Source organism: Paraphaeosphaeria sporulosa (assembly GCF_001642045.1).
Source record: "Paraphaeosphaeria sporulosa strain AP3s5-JAC2a unplaced genomic scaffold CC84scaffold_9, whole genome shotgun sequence".
Classification (NCBI taxonomy): domain Eukaryota; kingdom Fungi; phylum Ascomycota; class Dothideomycetes; order Pleosporales; family Didymosphaeriaceae; genus Paraphaeosphaeria; species Paraphaeosphaeria sporulosa.
This window is the reverse complement of record NW_017253368.1, coordinates 152,510-169,867: the sequence shown is the minus strand read 5'-3', so window position 1 is coordinate 169,867 and position 17,358 is coordinate 152,510. Positions and strand designations below refer to the sequence as shown.

The following is a 17,358-nucleotide window of genomic DNA, read 5'->3' as shown; positions in this document are numbered from 1 at the left end:
GCAGCTTGAATTTGAGGCTAGTGGGTGGCATGCTTGGTCGCGCAGAATGTTCGATATCACTGCCGGTGTCCAATGGACGTGCTGTGTTGCTCTCTGGCTCACCACAATCTGGTGTCATAGTTGCCTGGGATGACTTGCTGCAGCTAACGCTCGCAGTAAGTGGCATGCTATTCCTATCATTTTTCGCTGCTGTCATAAACACAGCAAAACTTTGCTCTGCCGTTGCTCAGTGGAGCGAGTTCTTGTGCAACTGATTGTGTAACGCCGGAAGTAAAGTGGGCGCAGAGAGGTGGACCCGCAAATAAGGTTGTGTCAAAGTATGAAGAAGATAGTCTGGCACAGTCGGTGATGCAGCGCAGTATCTGATGTTGTGGTTGCCTTGTCAATCCGCACTTTGGGGAAGGAGCGAGAGCGAGTACAAGGAAGAGGCAGTCGCACCCAGCGCACCCGGAAGTTAACAGGTCACCGGAGTACAGTGTACAGCCCGGATACGGAGCACAAAGCCATAGTCCGATGCTCAAGTCAACAGATTCTGATACGAAACAATCGCGGTTGAGGTTGTTAAGACACGAGATCGCACATTTTAATTGCCCTGGTGCCGTCTGGGCATTCAAGATACAAACGGAAGTCTGGTCAAGGAACAAGTCATACACTATCAAAGAATGCCCTCAAGCAAGCTACTTCACGGGTATCATCCTAAGAAGTCAGAGTGCATCCAAGAGCCCAGTAAAGCATACAGAACACTTACCGTCTCGTTCACAACACGATCGATCGCCCCTTCGTCCCACGCGTATCCAAACCACAGCAAAACACCAACGTCTCTCATCAAAAATACCTCTTCTGCGTTCTCTCCTATCTTCGGACTCTCCTTCTTCAACGTTTGCCAAAATATATTTCGCAAGGCGTCACTTCCTTGCCGATATCTCCACACCGGTTTCATACCCACTCCATCCACAGAGGAGGTCGATTCCAGGCCACCGAGTAAGTACTCGAGCCCGTAAAGACACGTCCCAAATGGCAGCATCTCAGCCTCAGCCCAATCAACCAAGCCACTGACAGCCCACGTCTCTTCGTCTACAAGGATATTGCTCGGAATCAGGTCGCCATGGTTCAGCACAACCGGATAGTGCTCGATAGCAAGTAATCGTAAAAGAGTATCCATCGCTCTTGCCCTCAGCGTTTCACAAGGCAGTTCCACAGATAGTTTCCTCAGCTTCGGCACGATGACTCTCCCCACCTTTCCAGTGCAGTGCTCATCCAACCACAAGCCCTCCGTAGGCGTGTCGGCGCGTGAACACCTACACACGTGGTAAGAGCATGAATATCAAACCGACAAGATCCCATACCTAGCAGAGCCGTCATCCACAGCCGCAGGCCACCCCCTCGCCACACACTCCGCGAAGCTCTCCACAAGCCCAACCTGCCTCTCCCACTCCACACCGCCCACATCCACCTTCGCCAGCGGCGTCCCCTCCAACCTGCCCATTTCCACAGCCCGGAGGCCCCCAGGAAGCTCGTCATACTGCAGGCTCCGCATCCGTGGCGCGAGCGCGCCATATGTCCTGCGCGCCGCTTCCGCGACACCGCCGTCGAGCGCGTGCTGCGCTGGACGCAGCTGCACAATGTACTCTACACTGCTGGCAGACGAGCCCGGAGGCGGCGCCACCGAAAGCGTGAAAGAGCAGTATCCCTGGTCCGCAACCTCCGCGACGGTATGCTCAGGGTACAGTACCTGTATAGCTCTTACGCAGACGTCGCGATCGGCGTCTTGCAAGCCCATGCGCGACCAGAAGCTGTTTCGGAGGTTTGGACACATTGTCTGCACTCAAGGAAAGCATCAGAGCGAGAAGTACAATAGCGTCCCAGAAACTGTTTTGGTGCGAATGGGGTGCGCCCAGTAGTCTAGGTGCTGGGAGGGGCGATGATTACTACGCGGAGGGCACCTGGATAAGCATTGTTCGCAGCGGCATCCCACACCGGTCAGGGCCGCAGGCAGTGGTGGATGGATCAAGCTGAACGGGAGGGACGGTCTCTGCCTCTATTCGTTGAGATGAGCACGTGGGAGACGCCAGGCCGGCGCAAGTGTGGGGTAGCAGGTCGACAACACGAGTTCTGTACGAGACCTAATCGGTCAAAACAGTGGATTAGTAACTAGCATTAACGAGCGTTTATCGCATCTCGGTATAGGATAGAGTACTGTAAGTAATACAGGCCGGCACACCAGCCAGCGTTCGAATGGCACCCAAGCCCGCCCAAACCGCCGCTATGCAAGAAAAGCAATGGATATGTCTCCGTTCAATCTTATGTACGTTCGGGAACACTATGCCGCAGGAAGGGCCCAAGACGGAACCTGCCTGCAAGTATATCCTCAGTGAAACTTTGTTTCCAGGCCTTTCGATAAGCCCAAGCTCTACAGCTCCTTCTTCAGGAAGTGCTCAGGCGCGTGGTCCGTCTCATAGTCGACGTGCACGTAGGCGCGTTCCACGTCTGGAAGACTCTCCAGCTTGATTTGCAGTGCCTCTGCAACATCATGTGTGCTCTGCAGCGTCTCCTCGGGATCCATGACGATATCGACCTCGACAATCAGACGCGGACCAGAGTGATACGCGCGCACCGTATCGATCTGTTTGATAAATGGAGAGTGGGTCATGGCTGGTGCAATATTAGATCCAGCACGAGAGCGCATGGGGGAGAGAACTTACAGATATAGGTGATGAGCTGGAGAGTAGGCGTATCCGCCGTGACTCCGATGAGCAGCTGGAACTCGGAGTAGGCCGTCCTCGACCAAAGGAAGATGATGAGGGCAGACAGGACCATGGCTCCTGCGGGATCGAGCCACCAGGCAAGCTTGGAGCCACCGACGCTCGTAAGCACACCAAAGCCGTTGATGAACAAATCGTTCCTGTGGTCTTCCCAAAGGATGCGCACCTGGCTGTACTTGTTGCGCAGCGCCCAGCAATACAGGAACAGTGAAAACTTTGTTCCAAAGGCAATGCACACGGCGATGACGGACGGCAGGTAGAAGTCGTTGACGTCGCCGGTCTTGTGTGTTGCGATCTCGCGGATCGACTCGACGATGATGACCACCGAGACGGTGATCATCATGAAGCAGAAGAAGATGTTGCCTGCGTTTTCGATGCGGGCCTTGCCGCTGGGGAACTTGCGGCCGTCTACGCGCTTCACGGCACGCGCCGACATGATGAGCGTCAGGTTGGACAGCGGGTCGAAGAGCGAGTCAGCCATGGTGGTGAACAGGGACAGCGACTTGGACGAGGCGGCGGCGTAGAGCTGCAGCACGGCCAGAATGATGTTGGCGGCGAAGCTGCCCACGACGGCAATTCTGTACTTGAGGTGGTTGGCGCCTTCCTCCTCCTTTGCGTCGCGCACATGGTCGTCGACGGGCTTCAGCAGCCGCTCGATGTTCTCGTTCTGCTTCTCGTAGAACTGCTCGAGCTTGCGCGCGCGCGTGGCCTTTTTGTTCAGCGTGAGGGGGCCGAAGCCATCGCGCTTCCGCGACGTGTTGGCGCGGATCTGGGCGAGCTCTTCCTCGGGCTTGAGCGCATGGGCGAGGCGGTACGGGTCGTTGTCGGGCGTGTACTGCGGGAGCGACTGGCGCTCTACGTCGTTGAGGCCGGGCACATGGCGCGCATGCGTGTCGTCGATGCCGTCGACGGACGTGAGGGTCTCGACGGCGGTGCTAGCACCGTCGGCCTTGCCAGCGGGCGTGCTGCTGCTGGCTGGCGGCGCGGGGTATGGGCTGGAGCCGCGCGACGAGTGTGGCGGGTGCGCGTGTGGATGCGCATGAAACGGAGACGGTTTGAGCGAGATGGCCCTGTGCAGATCCGGCTCGCTGGACATGATGAGGCTGGGAGCTGCGTCAAGCCACCGCGCAGCACAGAATTATATAGAGGCGGCGATGACGGACTGCGGAGAGCAGGCGGCGACTGCTAGGGCAAGCTCCATGCAGGTGCGGCGCCGCTCCGTAGATGCCGCCGCTATCACGACAAGCCTGAGATGAATGCCCGAGAAAGCTGTTGCAACCGAGTGCGGCCTCGCTAATCGCCACTCCGCATCCGCCGCTCTCTACCGGCTGTGTGGGTTCGACAAGCTGTCTGTTCCAGGTTCTCATGACTTGCAGCGCGTCGCATATCAAGATCTCCTGAGATCCGCCGCCCAACCCCATCGTGATTGTAACCCTGGACTGGACAAACCAGGAAAAATACATCACATAAGAAGACAACCCATCTTAGGGGACCCGGAAAAGTGGAGAAGAAATCTTGGAATGGCAATCTTGCGTCGCTCCAAGATACACTGATCGGCTAGTGTCACAGCATTCCGGTTCGTCCTACGCAAGGTAGCGGCTAGTGGGGTTCGCTCCATCTTCTTGGATTTCGATTCTCGATCCGGCAACCCTTCTTTGGTACCCTCCGATGATGGTAGTCGGTCGTATCCGCCATTGCTCAAGACGTCGCAGTAGACTGCACTCCTTGTCATGTGGACTACAGACAGCTAGACACAGAGCTCTCTCGAGTGGCGGTCATTGTAAGAACAGAGTACCTGTTCAGCATTACTTTCGAGCGACAAGGCGGTCGGGTCTCCAATCTCCGGGATTTGATGTCGACTGTCCACAGGTTCAGAATACATGAGGTATTCCAAGCCAACACTCAGCCAAGATGAATAGACCGATATCCCCCGCACATGTACCACCACCATTGGCTCAGCTCGGAAGATGTATATGTAGGCCGTATGCAACTAGATAGGTAGTACGTCGCCCTTCAACGTCAGCTGCCAAGTTGCTTGATGCTCATGTACTTCGCGGCCATTTTCTCACACCAACTTGTCTTCTCCATCAACAGACCACCCGACCCATATGGCGAAATTCCCTTCCAGGCCAGTGTCGCTCACCCTGCATCCTGCAAAGCTACCACAGCCCAACATTCCAGACGACCTTGACCATGTCCGCATAACTTCTGAAGGCCTCCAACGGCTGGACTGTCTATCTGTCAGCGATCTCACCGAAGATGCAATCTGGCGGGATACCTGTGCATTGACTGGCACGTTACGTACATTCTACTCTGCAAAGTTGCTGTTGAAAGTATGGCAGCAACTATACTCGAAGCACTCACCAACAGATTTCTCAATCAACCCAAAAACCTCGCGTGTGATCAGACTTGGACCGCATGGAGCGTGGGTTGAGTCCATGTTCACATTCAAAACTCATGGACCTTATCCCGCAACCTGTTCTGGTATCATCGGTCTTGTGCCAGCAAATGACGAACAAACGAGATGGAAAATTTGGCTTCTCAGTACCATACTCGAACGAATACATGGTCAACCGGACGTCGAGTACTTGCAGCCTCTCAAGCCTGAACACAGCCAAACCGAGCCGAGGATAGGGGAGTGTGAGTGCCGGCAGAGAAGTTGTACGAACGGCCACACCGCAACACCATCCCAGTACGAATGCATAGTCGTCGGCGGCAGCATAACTGGTCTCTGCATGGCTGCTCGCCTCCAAGCAATGGGAATATCATACCTCCTCGTGGAGAAGCATGACAATGTCGGGGATAATTGGACACAGGATCGTTACCACTCGCTGAAACTGCATACTTCGAAATGCTTCAATCAGATGCCATACGAGCCACGGACATTTCGCGAGGAGCATCCGTATCACCTTGGAACGTCAGATCTTGCTGATGGGTTCCAGAGGTTTGTCGACACATTCGGGATTAATTGTATGCTGGGAACGGAGCTGCGGGCTGGAACGCATGACCCGGCAACAGATCGCTGGACTTTGAAACTGAAGCAGGGCGAAGAGACTGTTACGATCAGCGCGAACCATTGTGTTCTCGCCGTCGGGAACATGGGCATTAAACCGCAGATGCCAACCTATCCGGGACGAGAACTCTTCCAAGGCGAAGTCATGCACGGCATTCAATGGCGCAACGCAGATCGATGGAGGGGACAGAAAAAACGCGGTGTGTGTATTGGTTCGGCCAATACAGCTCACGGGGTAGGTCAATCGCTAATGCGAAAGCATTTGCGACTAATCAAACTTTTTAGGTCATCGCCGACATGGCAAACGCAGGCTTCGCATCCGTCACCATGATCCAACGAAGCCGAACGTTCCTTCTCCCAAGCTCCACCTTCGGCGCTCTCGTCGACCCAGTATACAACTACGAAACGCCCTTACCGCTGTCAGATCGCATGCTCCTGGGCTATCCACTTCCCGTGAAGCGTCTAATGGCTAAGGCGGGAATCAAGATGTGCGCTGATGCTAACCCGAAGTACTTCGATGAGATGGAGGCCCGAGGCTGGGAGATAGAGCGGGATGGAGATCTCTGGGTAAGCAACATGGAACACGTTCGGTCCCGTCGTTGGACTGATTTCGATCCAGGGAATGATGTATGACCGTGAAGGCGGCCACTTCTTCGACACTAGCTCTGGGAAACACATAGCAAACGGGTCGGTGAAAGTTATCTGCAACGCACTACCCGTTGCATATACGCCCACGGGCCTCGAAATGAGCGATGGCACGCACCTTGACGCCGATGTCATCATCTTCGCCACAGGTTATACTGGCACCCTGCGCGATACTGCAACGAAGATATTCGGCGATGAAATTGGGAACAAGTTGGAGGAGTTTTGGCAGTGTGACGAGGAGGGTGAGAGTCGTGGGGCGTGGAAGTTTACGGGGCGTAAGTGACCGTCTCGCATGAGGTTGCTGGGATGATGCTGATGCTGGGTGGTCTAGATCCGAAACTGTGGTACACGGGCCACGGCTTTGCGCATGCGAGATACTACAGTCGGTTCGTGGCGATTCATATCAAAGCTGAGCTTGAGGGGCGGCCGTTGGAGACGTATACGGACACGCCGTCTGTGTGAGCGTGTCTGATCACGCCCATGAGGCTCAACCATCACGAGGAAAGACATCCTACCCTCCAGCGTCGAGCCTCCTGGTTCGACCCCCTCACGATCCTCCCCCTGGCCCTCTTCTCATCAAAACACTCCTCATGACTCCCCCGATACGTACGCAACTTCAAAGATTGACTCTCGAGCATACACGAAGCAGAAGCTCTGCTGGAGAGTGGCATCAGTTGCTTGAATTATTCTTAATGCAATAATTGAATTGAAATATTCACCCCTGACGTACCTTATCTCCACGAGATTCATTAACACGATCATTTGACAATCCAGAGTAACAAGTATTCATGAGAATGACCTCCGTTGTATTTGGTACTGCGATAGGGATCGAGGACATCAACCACGTGCTCAAGTAAGCTCGACTCGGGGTCGCCAACCTTGCTTTTCGCAGAGTGAAAACCTCGGAAACCATAAATCAGGGCGACACACGTTCCTGCTAGGGAGGCAATTGGCCTTGTTCACAGAGCGTTCACGGCACCTTCACATAGCCTTCCATGTACCACCACAACACCCATCAGCCCTGCATCTCCCACCACAGCGATCCTCTCCACGACTTCAAGCTTCCCTGGCCCAAACTGATGATGTTATCCAGCTCCGCGATAGGTGGGGCGCCCGCCTCCCCCAGGCTTGCGGAGATGCGTGTGCGGGGGTGGGGCAATTTAACCACTGCAACACCACGCACGATCCCTGTCGCGGGCTCGCCTGCTAATGGGAAGGGGCTAGGAACTATGGGCAGGGACGCGTGCAGGGCGGCAGTTGTGCTTGGCTGGGGATCGGCGGATGCTTAAGAGCGTGGGAACCCGTGGCAGGGCGTGCTTGTACGGTGTTAAATCAACCACCTAGTGAGCTTGTTGCGGCGTTGTCGTTGTTTCCGCGCTGCGAATCTCCAAAAAGCAAGCCATAGCGAAAATGGGTCTCGGTGTCCTCGAAGACCACAACCTCCAGCACGTACCTGGCACGGCGCTGTTGGCAGACCTCGTGGGCGGTTTGCACGAGCACCAGTACCACGGCGCGTCCTCGCCTCATCCCTTCGTTCCCTCTTCACCACTAACAGTGGCCAGGCCGCGACACCTCCGCCCTCAAGCATGCAAAGGGTCGCAACGCCGACATCGTGCTCGTCCCGCAACCTTCAGAGTCGCCCCGAGATCCGCTGAACTGGCCGCAATGGAAGAAAGAACTCTTGCTTCTGATCATCTCCATCGACACCGCGGTCGTCGGTGCCTGGGGCCCTATGATCTCGCCCGGGTTCGGCGTCATGGCTAAGCAGTTCGACATGTCGTACAACTCGCTCAACGGCGGTCTTGGCTGGGCCATCTTCGCGATTGGCATCTCGTGCTTCGTGACCAATGGGTTGGCTGTCAAGTACGGACGACGCCCGGTCATTATCTTGGGCAACTTGATGCTGTTCATTAGTAGCGTGTGGGCGTACCATGCGCACAGCTACGAGAGCTTGCTTGCAAGTCGCATTTTTGGTGCTATTGGGATGAGTCCATTCGAGGTTTTGACAACAGCTATCATTGGCGATATCTACTACGTGCATGAAAGGGGTCTGAGGCTGGCTTTCTGGGGACTGTGCTTGTCTGTCGGAGTAGGAGGTGGGTCCTGCATCAGTGGGTATATCATCGACGTAAGTTCCGTGTTTGTAGCGTTGCGGCTGATGGCTGAGCGACTGACCCTGAGCAGAGCCTTGGCTGGAACTGGACGTACGGGATCTGCGCGTGCTTCTACGGCGTGTTCATCCTGCTCATCTTCTTCTTCGTGCCGGAAACGGTGTACAAGCGCGACCCCGCGTACAACATCGATCTCGGGACGACAGACCACACCGAGGAGATTCTCGATTCGACTAAAGCTCGCGAGGCTAAAACCGACATCGTGGGAGAGGAGCCGAAAGATGTCGCGATGCAGACGGAGCGCGCGGTCACCGCCGAGCCGATCTACACGGGCGCAGACGAAAAGCCGTATACGTTCTGGGAAGAGCTGCTTCCGGTTCGCGGCGTCGAAAGCGACGAAAATCTGCTCGCTATTATTTTCCGTCCTTTTGGGATGCTGTTGTTCCCGCAAGTCTTCTATGGTTTCATCACGTATGGCCTGTCTACGTCCTGGCTGGTCGTCATGGGCGGTGTCCTTGCGCAGATCTTCACCGCGCCGCCATACAACTTCAGTGTTACGGCTGTTGGCTTGGTCAGCATATCACCACTCGTGGCGTCTCTCCTTAGCTTTGTTGCCGGGCCTGCAAACGACTACACGGTGAAGCAGCTGGCGCGGTGGAACGGCGGCATCTATGAGCCGGAGTTCAGACTGGCGCTGAACGTGTTGACACTGGTGCTCGGGGTTCGTAAAGCCCGAAACTATCCTCTCTGCCTCTGACTGACTTGAAATCTAGGTTGCGGGATTCTTTGGCTTTGGAGCAACGCTTCAGCATGGTAATACTCGCAGCACATTCACCTTCACTCTTGCTGATGGTGACTTTCAGGTTCCCCCTGGGGCGCGCCGGTCTTTTTGTATGGCCTGATCTACTTCTCCATGGCTTTTCTCAACGTCGGGTACGTTGGCTTCTGAGTAGTGGCGACGCAAACTTGCGACTGACGAAGACAGGATTTATGGATACATCACCGAGTGCCACCGCTCAAAGGCTCCAGAGGTTGGGCTTCCCGTGCCGGGCCGTGATCAATGCTGACCGAAGGCAGGCTTTCGCAGCGCTGAATCTGAGGAACGTGTACTCGTTCGGGATGAACTATTTCATCAGCTCGTGGATCTCCAGCATGGGTCCGTTGCAGGTGTTCTCGACGATCGGGGGGCTGCACATCTTTATCATGCTGTTGACCATTCCTATGTGGATCTTCGGAAAGCGGTGCCGGTCGCTGACAGCACGGGTCCCGTTCTTCAAGGCGATGCAGGGGCACTGAGTATCGATTGTGGAGTTAGTGAGGCTGCGCCTGTGCCTGATTAGGCAAGAGGATAGGGTGATCGTAGGTAGAGCGCCGGCGGGGGCGCTAGTAAACGCTCTGAACGAGTACGGGAACGCGAGGCCCGCCAGACAAACGCGTGTTCACAGCGAAGTGCTCGGGTTGTGCGTGTTCAGGCGATGCGGTGCACCTTTGCGCTCCATGCCCGTCGTCGTGGCCTGCACATGCAGGCGGGAGCGGTGGGACGTGCGCTGGCGGCGTGCTCGTCGGATTGCGTGAATGCACCCCCACCTGGACCGGATGGGATGGGAAGGCACGATAGGCCGCACCTGCCGCACAAGCACCGCGCATCGCCCTGCGCGGTGAAGTCGCCCACAGCACGCGGTGCAGACGCCAGACGTCCAGGCGCAGTGTTGTTGTTGTTGTGCGCCCAGCCCGCTGCGCTGTTTCGTTTGGGTCCGGTACGCGGATGCGACGGCAGCGGGCGGGCAGCGACTCCACAGCCCGTTGGGGTTAGGCGCGCGAGCCCTGAGGGCTGAGGCTGTGCGAGTCGTGCGTGCCGTGCCTGTGCCTGAGAGTCTCCGTCTGATCCTGTCGCCTGTCCTGGTCGTCGCGAGCGGTGCCCTTCGCTCGCTCAGCCCGTCCGTCCTACGCCCTCCCAGGTGATGTCGAGTCGTAGCAGACGCTGCACCCGGCAGCTATAACTCCCCCCGTCGAGAATGCCGCGGCCATGGACAGGAAGGCGCTCCTTGTCCCGTGGTAAGTCGCTGCCGCACGCTGACCACACCTATCCTCGCCGGCTGATCATCGCCAGCGGCCTCGTTCTGGGATCCAGCTACCTGGCCACGAGCATCCCCACCTCCTTCGCCCTCGACCGCCCGCTGCACACCATCGCCGCCGTCCTGCTGCTCTCGGGGCTCGCAACAGTCGCCTACGAGACGCGCGCCGCAAAGACACGCCGCCCGCACCACCAGCACGACCGCTATGTCGCGATTCCGCTCCAGGACGGCAACGGCCGGCCCTCATCCGAGGAGGAGTGGTCGTCCGAGGAGCGCAGCCCGCAGCATCGCGGCCTCGGCCAGCGCGCGCTCGCCGTCATGCTAGCCGCGCTGCTGTGCCTGCTGGGCGCCCGCATCGCCCTCTTCCACGCCGTCCTCCAGGATGTCGAATGCGCGGGCCCGCAGCTCACGGTAAGACCGCCCTCTCTACGCGCCCCATCGCACCTGCTGACTCTCGCAGGCGTTCCTGCCGCTTGTCCTCGCCCTCTTCCACGCCTATCGCACGCCCAAGGACCGCCCGCTGCCCGCCTGGAGCGCTGAGTCATCGTCTGCAACACACCTCGACCGCTTCGTGCACTTTTTTCTCTACGGAACCACTCGCTACGTCCTTCCCTCGCTCCTGCTGGCCATCAGCAGCTTCATCACCACCCTCCGAACCAGCGTCTTGCGCTCGACCTACATATGTCCCGCATCCACCTCCGCCGCTTCGCTTGTTCCCAAACTACAGTTTCTTGGATTCTTAGTAGACTGCGTCTTGGTACTGCTTCTTTACCGCTTGGTAGACGAGGGGCTCTCCCAATCTGAAACCAACTGCCCCGAGCCCAAGGATGGCACCACCGTCCACGGCCTCATCGGCTTCACTTTCATCGTACGTACCTCTGCTATCCCGCACGCGCACTCGCTGACCCCTCCAGGCTTCTGCTATAGTTCTCGGCATAGCGGGCATCGTTGTCTACACTGCATTGCCCGAACACCGCGAATGGCTGTTTTCAGCCCCTCGCGAATACCTACTTGGTCTTCTTCGTTTGTCTTTGATGATACCCCTTACGATGTTATGTTTCCTTGTCTCAGTACGTATCTTCCCTCCAGCGCGACGACATGTGCTAACAACCCAGGCTCGGATGTACGGTGTTATGGGTGCTGTGCTCATCGCAGCATTTTCTTGTGCATTTATCGGCGTTCTACGTGCCCTTGCCATGGGCGTTTCTTATTCCTTTCCTCCAAAGTCCACAGCTGGTGTCAGCCTCTGCCTCACTCTCCTCACAATTGCGCTGGTACTCCAGCTTGTTGCAGACGCTATCGACTCAGGCCAAAGTCGGCCAAAGATACCGGTCCGTCTGGGACGAAATCAGACTGTCTCGGTAGTAGCACTCCTGGTCATCTTCTCCATCGGCGTTGGTGTATACCGTTACCAAGCGCCCGTCATGGGGCATCCCATTGACACCTTGCTTGCGGCCGCCGACGAGCAACACCAACGGTGGGCATTTCAGGCACACCAAAGCAAATCGTTGGCACAAGCAGTTGTTCGCTACCAAGAGCGCTATGCCCGAGATCCGCCCCCACACTTCGACAAATGGTACGAGTTCGCAACAAACCGGGACACCATTGTTATTGACGATTTCGACAACATCGAAGAGGATCTGATCCCGTTTTCCTCCCTCAAACCGGCAGAGCTGCGAAGACGTACTGCCGAAATCCTTGCACACAATGAAGATCTAGGTGGCATCCGGATAAGAGATGGAAAAGCTGAGGTTTTCGGCAGTTCCCGTGCGGAGCAGAAATGGGTGTTAGATGGGATGGCTCGCATGATTGGCAAATTTGTCGAATTCGTTCCGGATATGGATCTTGCTTTCAACCTGAATGACGAACCTCGCGTTGCCGTGCCCTACGAACAGTTTCAAGCGGCTCGTATGCATCATCTGCACTACCCCGAACATACCGCTGCCGATGGAACCATCGACTTCCGTCTCGATCGCGCATCGACCTGGACAGAAATTGCTGGAGCACCACGAGTGTTCGATCAAGCTGGAAGGAAGCCGTCATTCCAGACTTACGGCTCTGTCGCCTGCTCTCCAGAATCGCGCGCACGAAAAGAACGGCGCTGGGATACTGGTGCTTTTTGCTCTGCCTGCTCTGCTCCGCACTCAATGGGAGCTTTCGTTGCGAATTGGAGTCTGTCAGCCAGTCCTTGCCACCAGCCAGATCTCGCCAATCTCCATGGATTTCACCTGAGCCCCTTGGGTCTTTCTGGAACTCACGACTTGGTCCCAATATTCAGCCAAAGCCGGGCCCCAGGGTACGCCGATATTCGTTATCCTTCGCCTTGGAACTACTTGGACAGACAAAAGTACGAGTTTGGAGAAAACTTCCCAGATCCCAACTTTGCGAAAAAGGAAAACGTCTTATTCTGGCGCGGGGAGGCAACAGAAGGGATCAGTATAGCTGGATCTTGGAAAGGCATGCTACAACAGCGCTTTGTTCATCTGGTGAACAACGAGACATCTCGACAACCCATCTTCCTACCGACGGGAAGCAAGAATGGCAGACTAGAGTACGCAATGGAATACCCCGAGGAGATTAAGGAGCGACTCGAAACTAAGCTTGATGCACGCTTCGTTGGTGATCTCGCCCGGTGCGAGGGTCAAGATTGCGTTGATCAGAAGCTCGAGCTCTGGCTGGGTAAGGATGTCGATTTCAAGGACCATTGGCGCTACCGCTACCTTTTCGACACCGACGGCGCAGGTTCTTCAGGGCGCTTCCTTCCTTTCCTCCAGTCCAACAGTGTTGTCTTCAAGACGGCGCTTTTCCGCGAATGGTACGAAGGTCGTGTCATTGCTTGGAAACACTTTGTCCCTGTCGATTCCCGCCTTCACGATCTATTTTCCTCCCTTGCATACTTTGGTGGCTACAGCTTGAAAGATAAAGGCAAGCGCACCATGGAACCGAAAGACAAGCAGGCGGAGGCAATAGCAAGAAATGGAAAAGTCTGGACGGAGAAGGTGTTGAGAAAGGAAGATATGGAGATATACATGTTCAGGTTGTTGCTGGAATGGGGTCGGCTGACGGACGACCGGAGAAAAGACGTTGGCTTTCGTATGGACACCAAAGGGCGCAAAGGAAAGGATGGAAAAGGCGCTACTTAGCGACACCTTATGTAGGCATGATCTGGACACTGGACCACAAAATTCTCATCTTGTTTATATCTCCTCATTATCAGTTATCAGCTCGAAGCCATAATCTTTATGTTGCGTGCTGGTTGTGACTTCTGATTTCCATTCACCGCAATAATGTTTGTTGTAAATCTTCTAGAGGAACAAGGCCTTCCAATAATACCGGAGCAGATATATCTGCATTTCTGGCGCAAGTTGTCTTGGCGCCCCTATGGTTGGCCGTTAGACGAACGGACCAATCGCAGCGGTGAAACTATCATGCCTTTCGCGCCATTCAGCCCAGTCTGATCTTAATCGGTCTTTAGGTTACCGTGACCGTTCCCTTTCATATTCACCACCACATAGCAAGCCCGCGAAGAATTGTCATGGTGGCAGATAATGAGCGAAAACGAGCAAAGCACACACGGTCGAAGCGCGGCTGCGCTGTATGTCGGTATGGGTGCCTCGACCTGTCCGACGACATGATCTCACCTCAACTGTAGCCTCCGCAAAGTTAGGTGCGATGAGACGAGGCCCGCATGTACTAAATGCACCTCTACCGGCCGTAAATGCGAAGGATACCCTGACGTGACGTTATGGAAGCCGCACGCTTCGGTACGTTGACCCCCAGACGGCTCTGCTCACCAAAGGCATGAACTTGAATGTCACTGGTCCCACACGGTCGCTGATCCGTAAACCAACTAGCCTCAAATTATACGACCGAAGATTGCAACAGCCGAAAGCTCTGCGGAGCAGCGCTCGTTTGCGTACTTCTGTCGCAACACATCGAGAGAATTCGCTGCCCCTTTCGGCAACGAATTCTGGAAATGTCTGGTCTTGCAGGTTGCCGAGCGGGAACGATGCGTGAAGCAAGCCATCGTAGCACTGGGAGCCCTGCATGAGTCCTTTACCGACCAGTACCTTCCTCCACATCTTCAATCGCCATTGGCCCCCCACCATCTACACAGACCAAGCTGGAACCTCACTAATCTAGCGACTAAATCATATACAACTGCTCTTCGCGAGTTGCAGAAACACATAATGCCAGATGCATACGACGACTTGCATGTCTCGCTCCTCTGTTGCATCCTTCTCACCTCTTTCGAATGGCTTCGAGGCTCCTACGCCGCAGCAATAACCCATCTCAAATCCGGACTATACATTCTACGCCAGTGGTCCTCCTCAACATCGAAGAACACGCCTACGGCGCATTTCATTCGGAAAAAGCTCGCGCCTATATACATTCGGCTGAGCATACAAGCACGCACCTTCTCACAAGATATCATTCCTGTACCCTGGCTCTCCGATGGTCTTTTCGCTCCTCCTGCCGCAGAGGACATCCACAACGAAGAAGAGCACCTCCAAGCGGCACGCAATGCGCTCGACGTGCTCTGCGGTGACGTTTACCTCAGCCCACACAGCCTCAAACTATTTTCAAGTGACTTCACAATCAGTCGAGCAGCTTCTTTCAATTTTTCCTCACGCCTCTCAAAGTGGTGGATGGAGTACCACAGACATCTTTTGCCGCCGTCGTATTCACAGCTTTCATCTCCACGCCCCGAGAACGTCAACTTGACGCTGTGGTACACGATCCTAACCCTACTACAAAGCTCCTTTTCTACGGCTGATCCCATGGAACTCGACAAGTACACGCCGCAATTCAGGCAGATAGTTGATCTGTCTAGAATCCTTATGTTGTCCAGCACTTCGCCTGCTCCATTCCAGCGTATTGGGACCAGGTCCGATCCACCGAAAACGGCTCGATTCCGAATCGACATGGAGGTTATTCCCATGCTGTATCACGTCGGGAGCAAATGCAGACATCCCGCTCTCCGACGTGAAGCCATCACTCTGCTTCGCGGCGGGGCGAACCGCGAGGGTCTCTGGGATGGATGGGCGTCTGCTACGCTGGCGGAGCATATCATGACTGTTGAGGAGGAGGGGGTGGAGAGAGTGGAGACGTGTGAGCCGGACAGTGTACCGAGGGCTCAGCGTGTGATGAAGTTGCAAGAGGTAACGGATTTGGAGGCCCGTACGACGCGGGTGCGATATCAAAAAAATGGTGAAGACGACTATGGGGCATGGAAGGTCTTGACGTGGTAGCTATTTTGTGTACGATGGGGACTCTGGGGACCGTTGACGCTTCTTGGACATGAGCGAATTGGCACCACCTGGGCGGCCTGGATGCTGATAGGGCTGATAATTGCCCATCCACGCGATCTAGATCTTGGTCTAGAATTGGCAGAGCCCCTGCAGATCTTCGTGTTTCAGGTGCGGATAGTTCCCCTCGCTTCACCCCATTCGGTCCGAGTCGCTGTCATCGTAGCCTAGCGCCCATCTCCGCACACACATTGCCGTCACTCTAATGCACGCTCAGCACGGTGTCTGCACACTGGCTCCTGGATATCAGACATTACTATTCATCAATCGCCTAGATACTGCAGCTAATTTGCCGGAACCCCAGCTCATGCGCCCGTCTGCTCCTTGGACCCAATCGTCGCGGAACCGCCCCCCCGCGCCTCCGCAATCACCTGCGTGCCGACCACCGCGCCCGAGCTCTTGCTCTTGAAGATGCCGCTGATGGCCATGAAGCCCGGGTACGGCTCGTACACGTACTCCTCCTCCCAGACCTCCTGGCCCTTGAACGTGACGCTCTCGTTGAAGCCATTGAAGCGCATGTTCTGCGCGTAGTTGCCGACGACGGTGCTGCCGGAGACGACGCCCCTGTTGTCGAGCTTCTGGTCGACGAGGTCGCCGTTCTGCGCAAGGATGCGGTTCGTGTGCGTGTTGCCACTGTAGTCGTCGACCGAGTAGAGGATGTTGTTGGCGAGCTGGAACTGCTGAATGTCGAAGTCGCTGCGCTTGGCTTTTTGGGACCCCGTCACGCCGTCGGTGACGTCACCGATGAGGCCTGAGGTCGAGTTGATGATGGTGCCGAGGCCGTTGCCCAGCTCGGCGATGATGGGGTTCAAGTCGATGGAGCTGAGGGTGTCGTTGATCATCAGAACGAGGTTGGCGAGACGCGCCTCGAGGAGCACCTTTGCGGTGACGTTCTGGATCAACAGGTTCACTCTCTGGATGGAGAGGTCGACACCGGCGTTGAAGGAGAGGAGTTGCAGAACTTGGGCATCGAGGTTGATCTTCGCGGTAAGGTTCTGCACTTCGATATGGATCTCGCCGACGTGCACTGAAGCCTAGACTCGTTAGTTATCTGTTGTTCGATGTTCTGGACAAAGCTCACATTCAGGAACACATCGGGCTCAGGGACCAATGCCGACACGTTGTTATTCGTGTTCTCGGTCTCGTAGACCATTGCAAGCGGGTCGCCATCCTGCCTGATGTCGAGCTTGTAGCCCGTGTACCCGTCATTGTCACTTATTTGGGCGAAACCCAGGATGGGCAGCAGAAGGAACGTGAACAGGAATGCGAGTAAAGACTGCATCTTGACGAGATAGTCAAGGTTTGGTAGGGAGCGAACGCAGCTTCAACAGCTACAAAACAGGACGGAGAAGATGAGCGACAGGTGGTGCGCGAGCTGTAAGTGCCACTCTGATGCGGGGACGCGCCGTTGACAAAAGGTTCGCGCTGTGATGCGCTTGCATG

At 55.7% G+C, this 17,358-nt stretch overlaps 7 protein-coding genes across 7 annotated transcripts; 4 read left to right on the top strand and 3 right to left on the bottom strand.

Moving 5' to 3' along the window:
- Positions 1 to 645: 645 nt before the first annotated feature.
- On the bottom strand, positions 646 to 2,120 carry CC84DRAFT_1251865 (uncharacterized protein; the record flags this gene model as incomplete). The annotated part of the gene is made up of 3 exons (XM_018184342.1): positions 1,347 to 2,120; positions 749 to 1,298; positions 646 to 696 (listed from the first exon to the last, which is right to left on the bottom strand). Exons 1-3 carry the CDS (start codon positions 1,814 to 1,816, stop codon positions 646 to 648), a joined length of 1,071 nt encoding a protein of 356 aa, XP_018032289.1. The 5' UTR covers positions 1,817 to 2,120.
- Positions 2,121 to 2,410: 290 nt separating this feature from the next.
- On the bottom strand, positions 2,411 to 3,858 carry CC84DRAFT_1189310 (cation diffusion facilitator 1; the record flags this gene model as incomplete). Its single annotated transcript, XM_018181041.1, has 2 exons — positions 2,411 to 2,652; positions 2,703 to 3,858. The coding sequence occupies 2 exons, from the start codon at positions 3,856 to 3,858 to the stop codon at positions 2,411 to 2,413; spliced, it is 1,398 nt and encodes a 465-aa protein (XP_018032288.1).
- A 1,012-nt stretch (positions 3,859 to 4,870) lies between these two features.
- On the top strand, positions 4,871 to 7,116 carry CC84DRAFT_1152007 (flavin-containing monooxygenase; the record flags this gene model as incomplete). The annotated part of the gene is made up of 4 exons (XM_018176782.1): positions 4,871 to 6,010; positions 6,061 to 6,342; positions 6,395 to 6,695; positions 6,752 to 7,116. The coding sequence occupies 4 exons, from the start codon at positions 4,871 to 4,873 to the stop codon at positions 6,880 to 6,882; spliced, it is 1,854 nt and encodes a 617-aa protein (XP_018032287.1). The 3' UTR covers positions 6,883 to 7,116.
- Positions 7,117 to 7,830: 714 nt separating this feature from the next.
- On the top strand, positions 7,831 to 9,968 carry CC84DRAFT_1152005 (serine/threonine kinase 16; the record flags this gene model as incomplete). The annotated part of the gene is made up of 7 exons (XM_018176781.1): positions 7,831 to 7,953; positions 7,976 to 8,548; positions 8,605 to 9,252; positions 9,305 to 9,344; positions 9,395 to 9,464; positions 9,517 to 9,562; positions 9,609 to 9,968. 7 exons carry the CDS (start codon positions 7,831 to 7,833, stop codon positions 9,825 to 9,827), a joined length of 1,719 nt encoding a protein of 572 aa, XP_018032286.1. The 3' UTR covers positions 9,828 to 9,968.
- A 442-nt stretch (positions 9,969 to 10,410) lies between these two features.
- CC84DRAFT_1152002 (uncharacterized protein) lies at positions 10,411 to 13,841 on the top strand. The gene is made up of 5 exons (XM_018176780.1): positions 10,411 to 10,586; positions 10,642 to 11,017; positions 11,067 to 11,474; positions 11,521 to 11,676; positions 11,722 to 13,841. The coding sequence occupies exons 1-5, from the start codon at positions 10,558 to 10,560 to the stop codon at positions 13,747 to 13,749; spliced, it is 2,997 nt and encodes a 998-aa protein (XP_018032285.1). The 5' UTR covers positions 10,411 to 10,557; the 3' UTR covers positions 13,750 to 13,841.
- A 269-nt stretch (positions 13,842 to 14,110) lies between these two features.
- CC84DRAFT_1261980 (uncharacterized protein) lies at positions 14,111 to 15,972 on the top strand. The gene is made up of 3 exons (XM_018185115.1): positions 14,111 to 14,209; positions 14,259 to 14,370; positions 14,461 to 15,972. Exons 1-3 carry the CDS (start codon positions 14,142 to 14,144, stop codon positions 15,856 to 15,858), a joined length of 1,578 nt encoding a protein of 525 aa, XP_018032284.1. The 5' UTR covers positions 14,111 to 14,141; the 3' UTR covers positions 15,859 to 15,972.
- Positions 15,973 to 16,153: 181 nt separating this feature from the next.
- On the bottom strand, positions 16,154 to 17,331 carry CC84DRAFT_1125864 (uncharacterized protein). The gene is made up of 2 exons (XM_018175731.1): positions 16,997 to 17,331; positions 16,154 to 16,949 (listed from the first exon to the last, which is right to left on the bottom strand). Exons 1-2 carry the CDS (start codon positions 17,195 to 17,197, stop codon positions 16,221 to 16,223), a joined length of 930 nt encoding a protein of 309 aa, XP_018032283.1. The 5' UTR covers positions 17,198 to 17,331; the 3' UTR covers positions 16,154 to 16,220.
- Between the last annotated feature and the right edge of the window lie 27 nt (positions 17,332 to 17,358).

What these genes read in the sequence shown, in the direction of transcription:
- CC84DRAFT_1152002 (XM_018176780.1), top strand. Translation starts at nt 10,558, where the DNA reads ATGGACAGGAAGGCGCTCCTTGTCCCGTG. An exon ending in AAGGCGCTCCTTGTCCCGTG is followed by an intron (nt 10,587 to 10,641) that starts GTAAGTCGCTGC and finishes GATCATCGCCAG; the next exon opens with CGGCCTCGTTCTGGGATCCA. An exon ending in GCGCGGGCCCGCAGCTCACG is followed by an intron (nt 11,018 to 11,066) that starts GTAAGACCGCCC and finishes TGACTCTCGCAG; the next exon opens with GCGTTCCTGCCGCTTGTCCT.
- CC84DRAFT_1261980 (XM_018185115.1), top strand. Translation starts at nt 14,142, where the DNA reads ATGGTGGCAGATAATGAGCGAAAACGAGCAAAGCACACACGGTCGAAG. An exon ending in CGCGGCTGCGCTGTATGTCG is followed by an intron (nt 14,210 to 14,258) that starts GTATGGGTGCCT and finishes CCTCAACTGTAG; the next exon opens with CCTCCGCAAAGTTAGGTGCG. An exon ending in TATGGAAGCCGCACGCTTCG is followed by an intron (nt 14,371 to 14,460) that starts GTACGTTGACCC and finishes TAAACCAACTAG; the next exon opens with CCTCAAATTATACGACCGAA.
- CC84DRAFT_1125864 (XM_018175731.1), bottom strand. Translation starts at nt 17,197, where the DNA reads ATGCAGTCTTTACTCGCATTCCTGTTCACGTTCCTTCTGCTGCCCATC. An exon ending in AGCCCGATGTGTTCCTGAAT is followed by an intron (nt 16,950 to 16,996) that starts GTGAGCTTTGTC and finishes TAACGAGTCTAG; the next exon opens with GCTTCAGTGCACGTCGGCGA.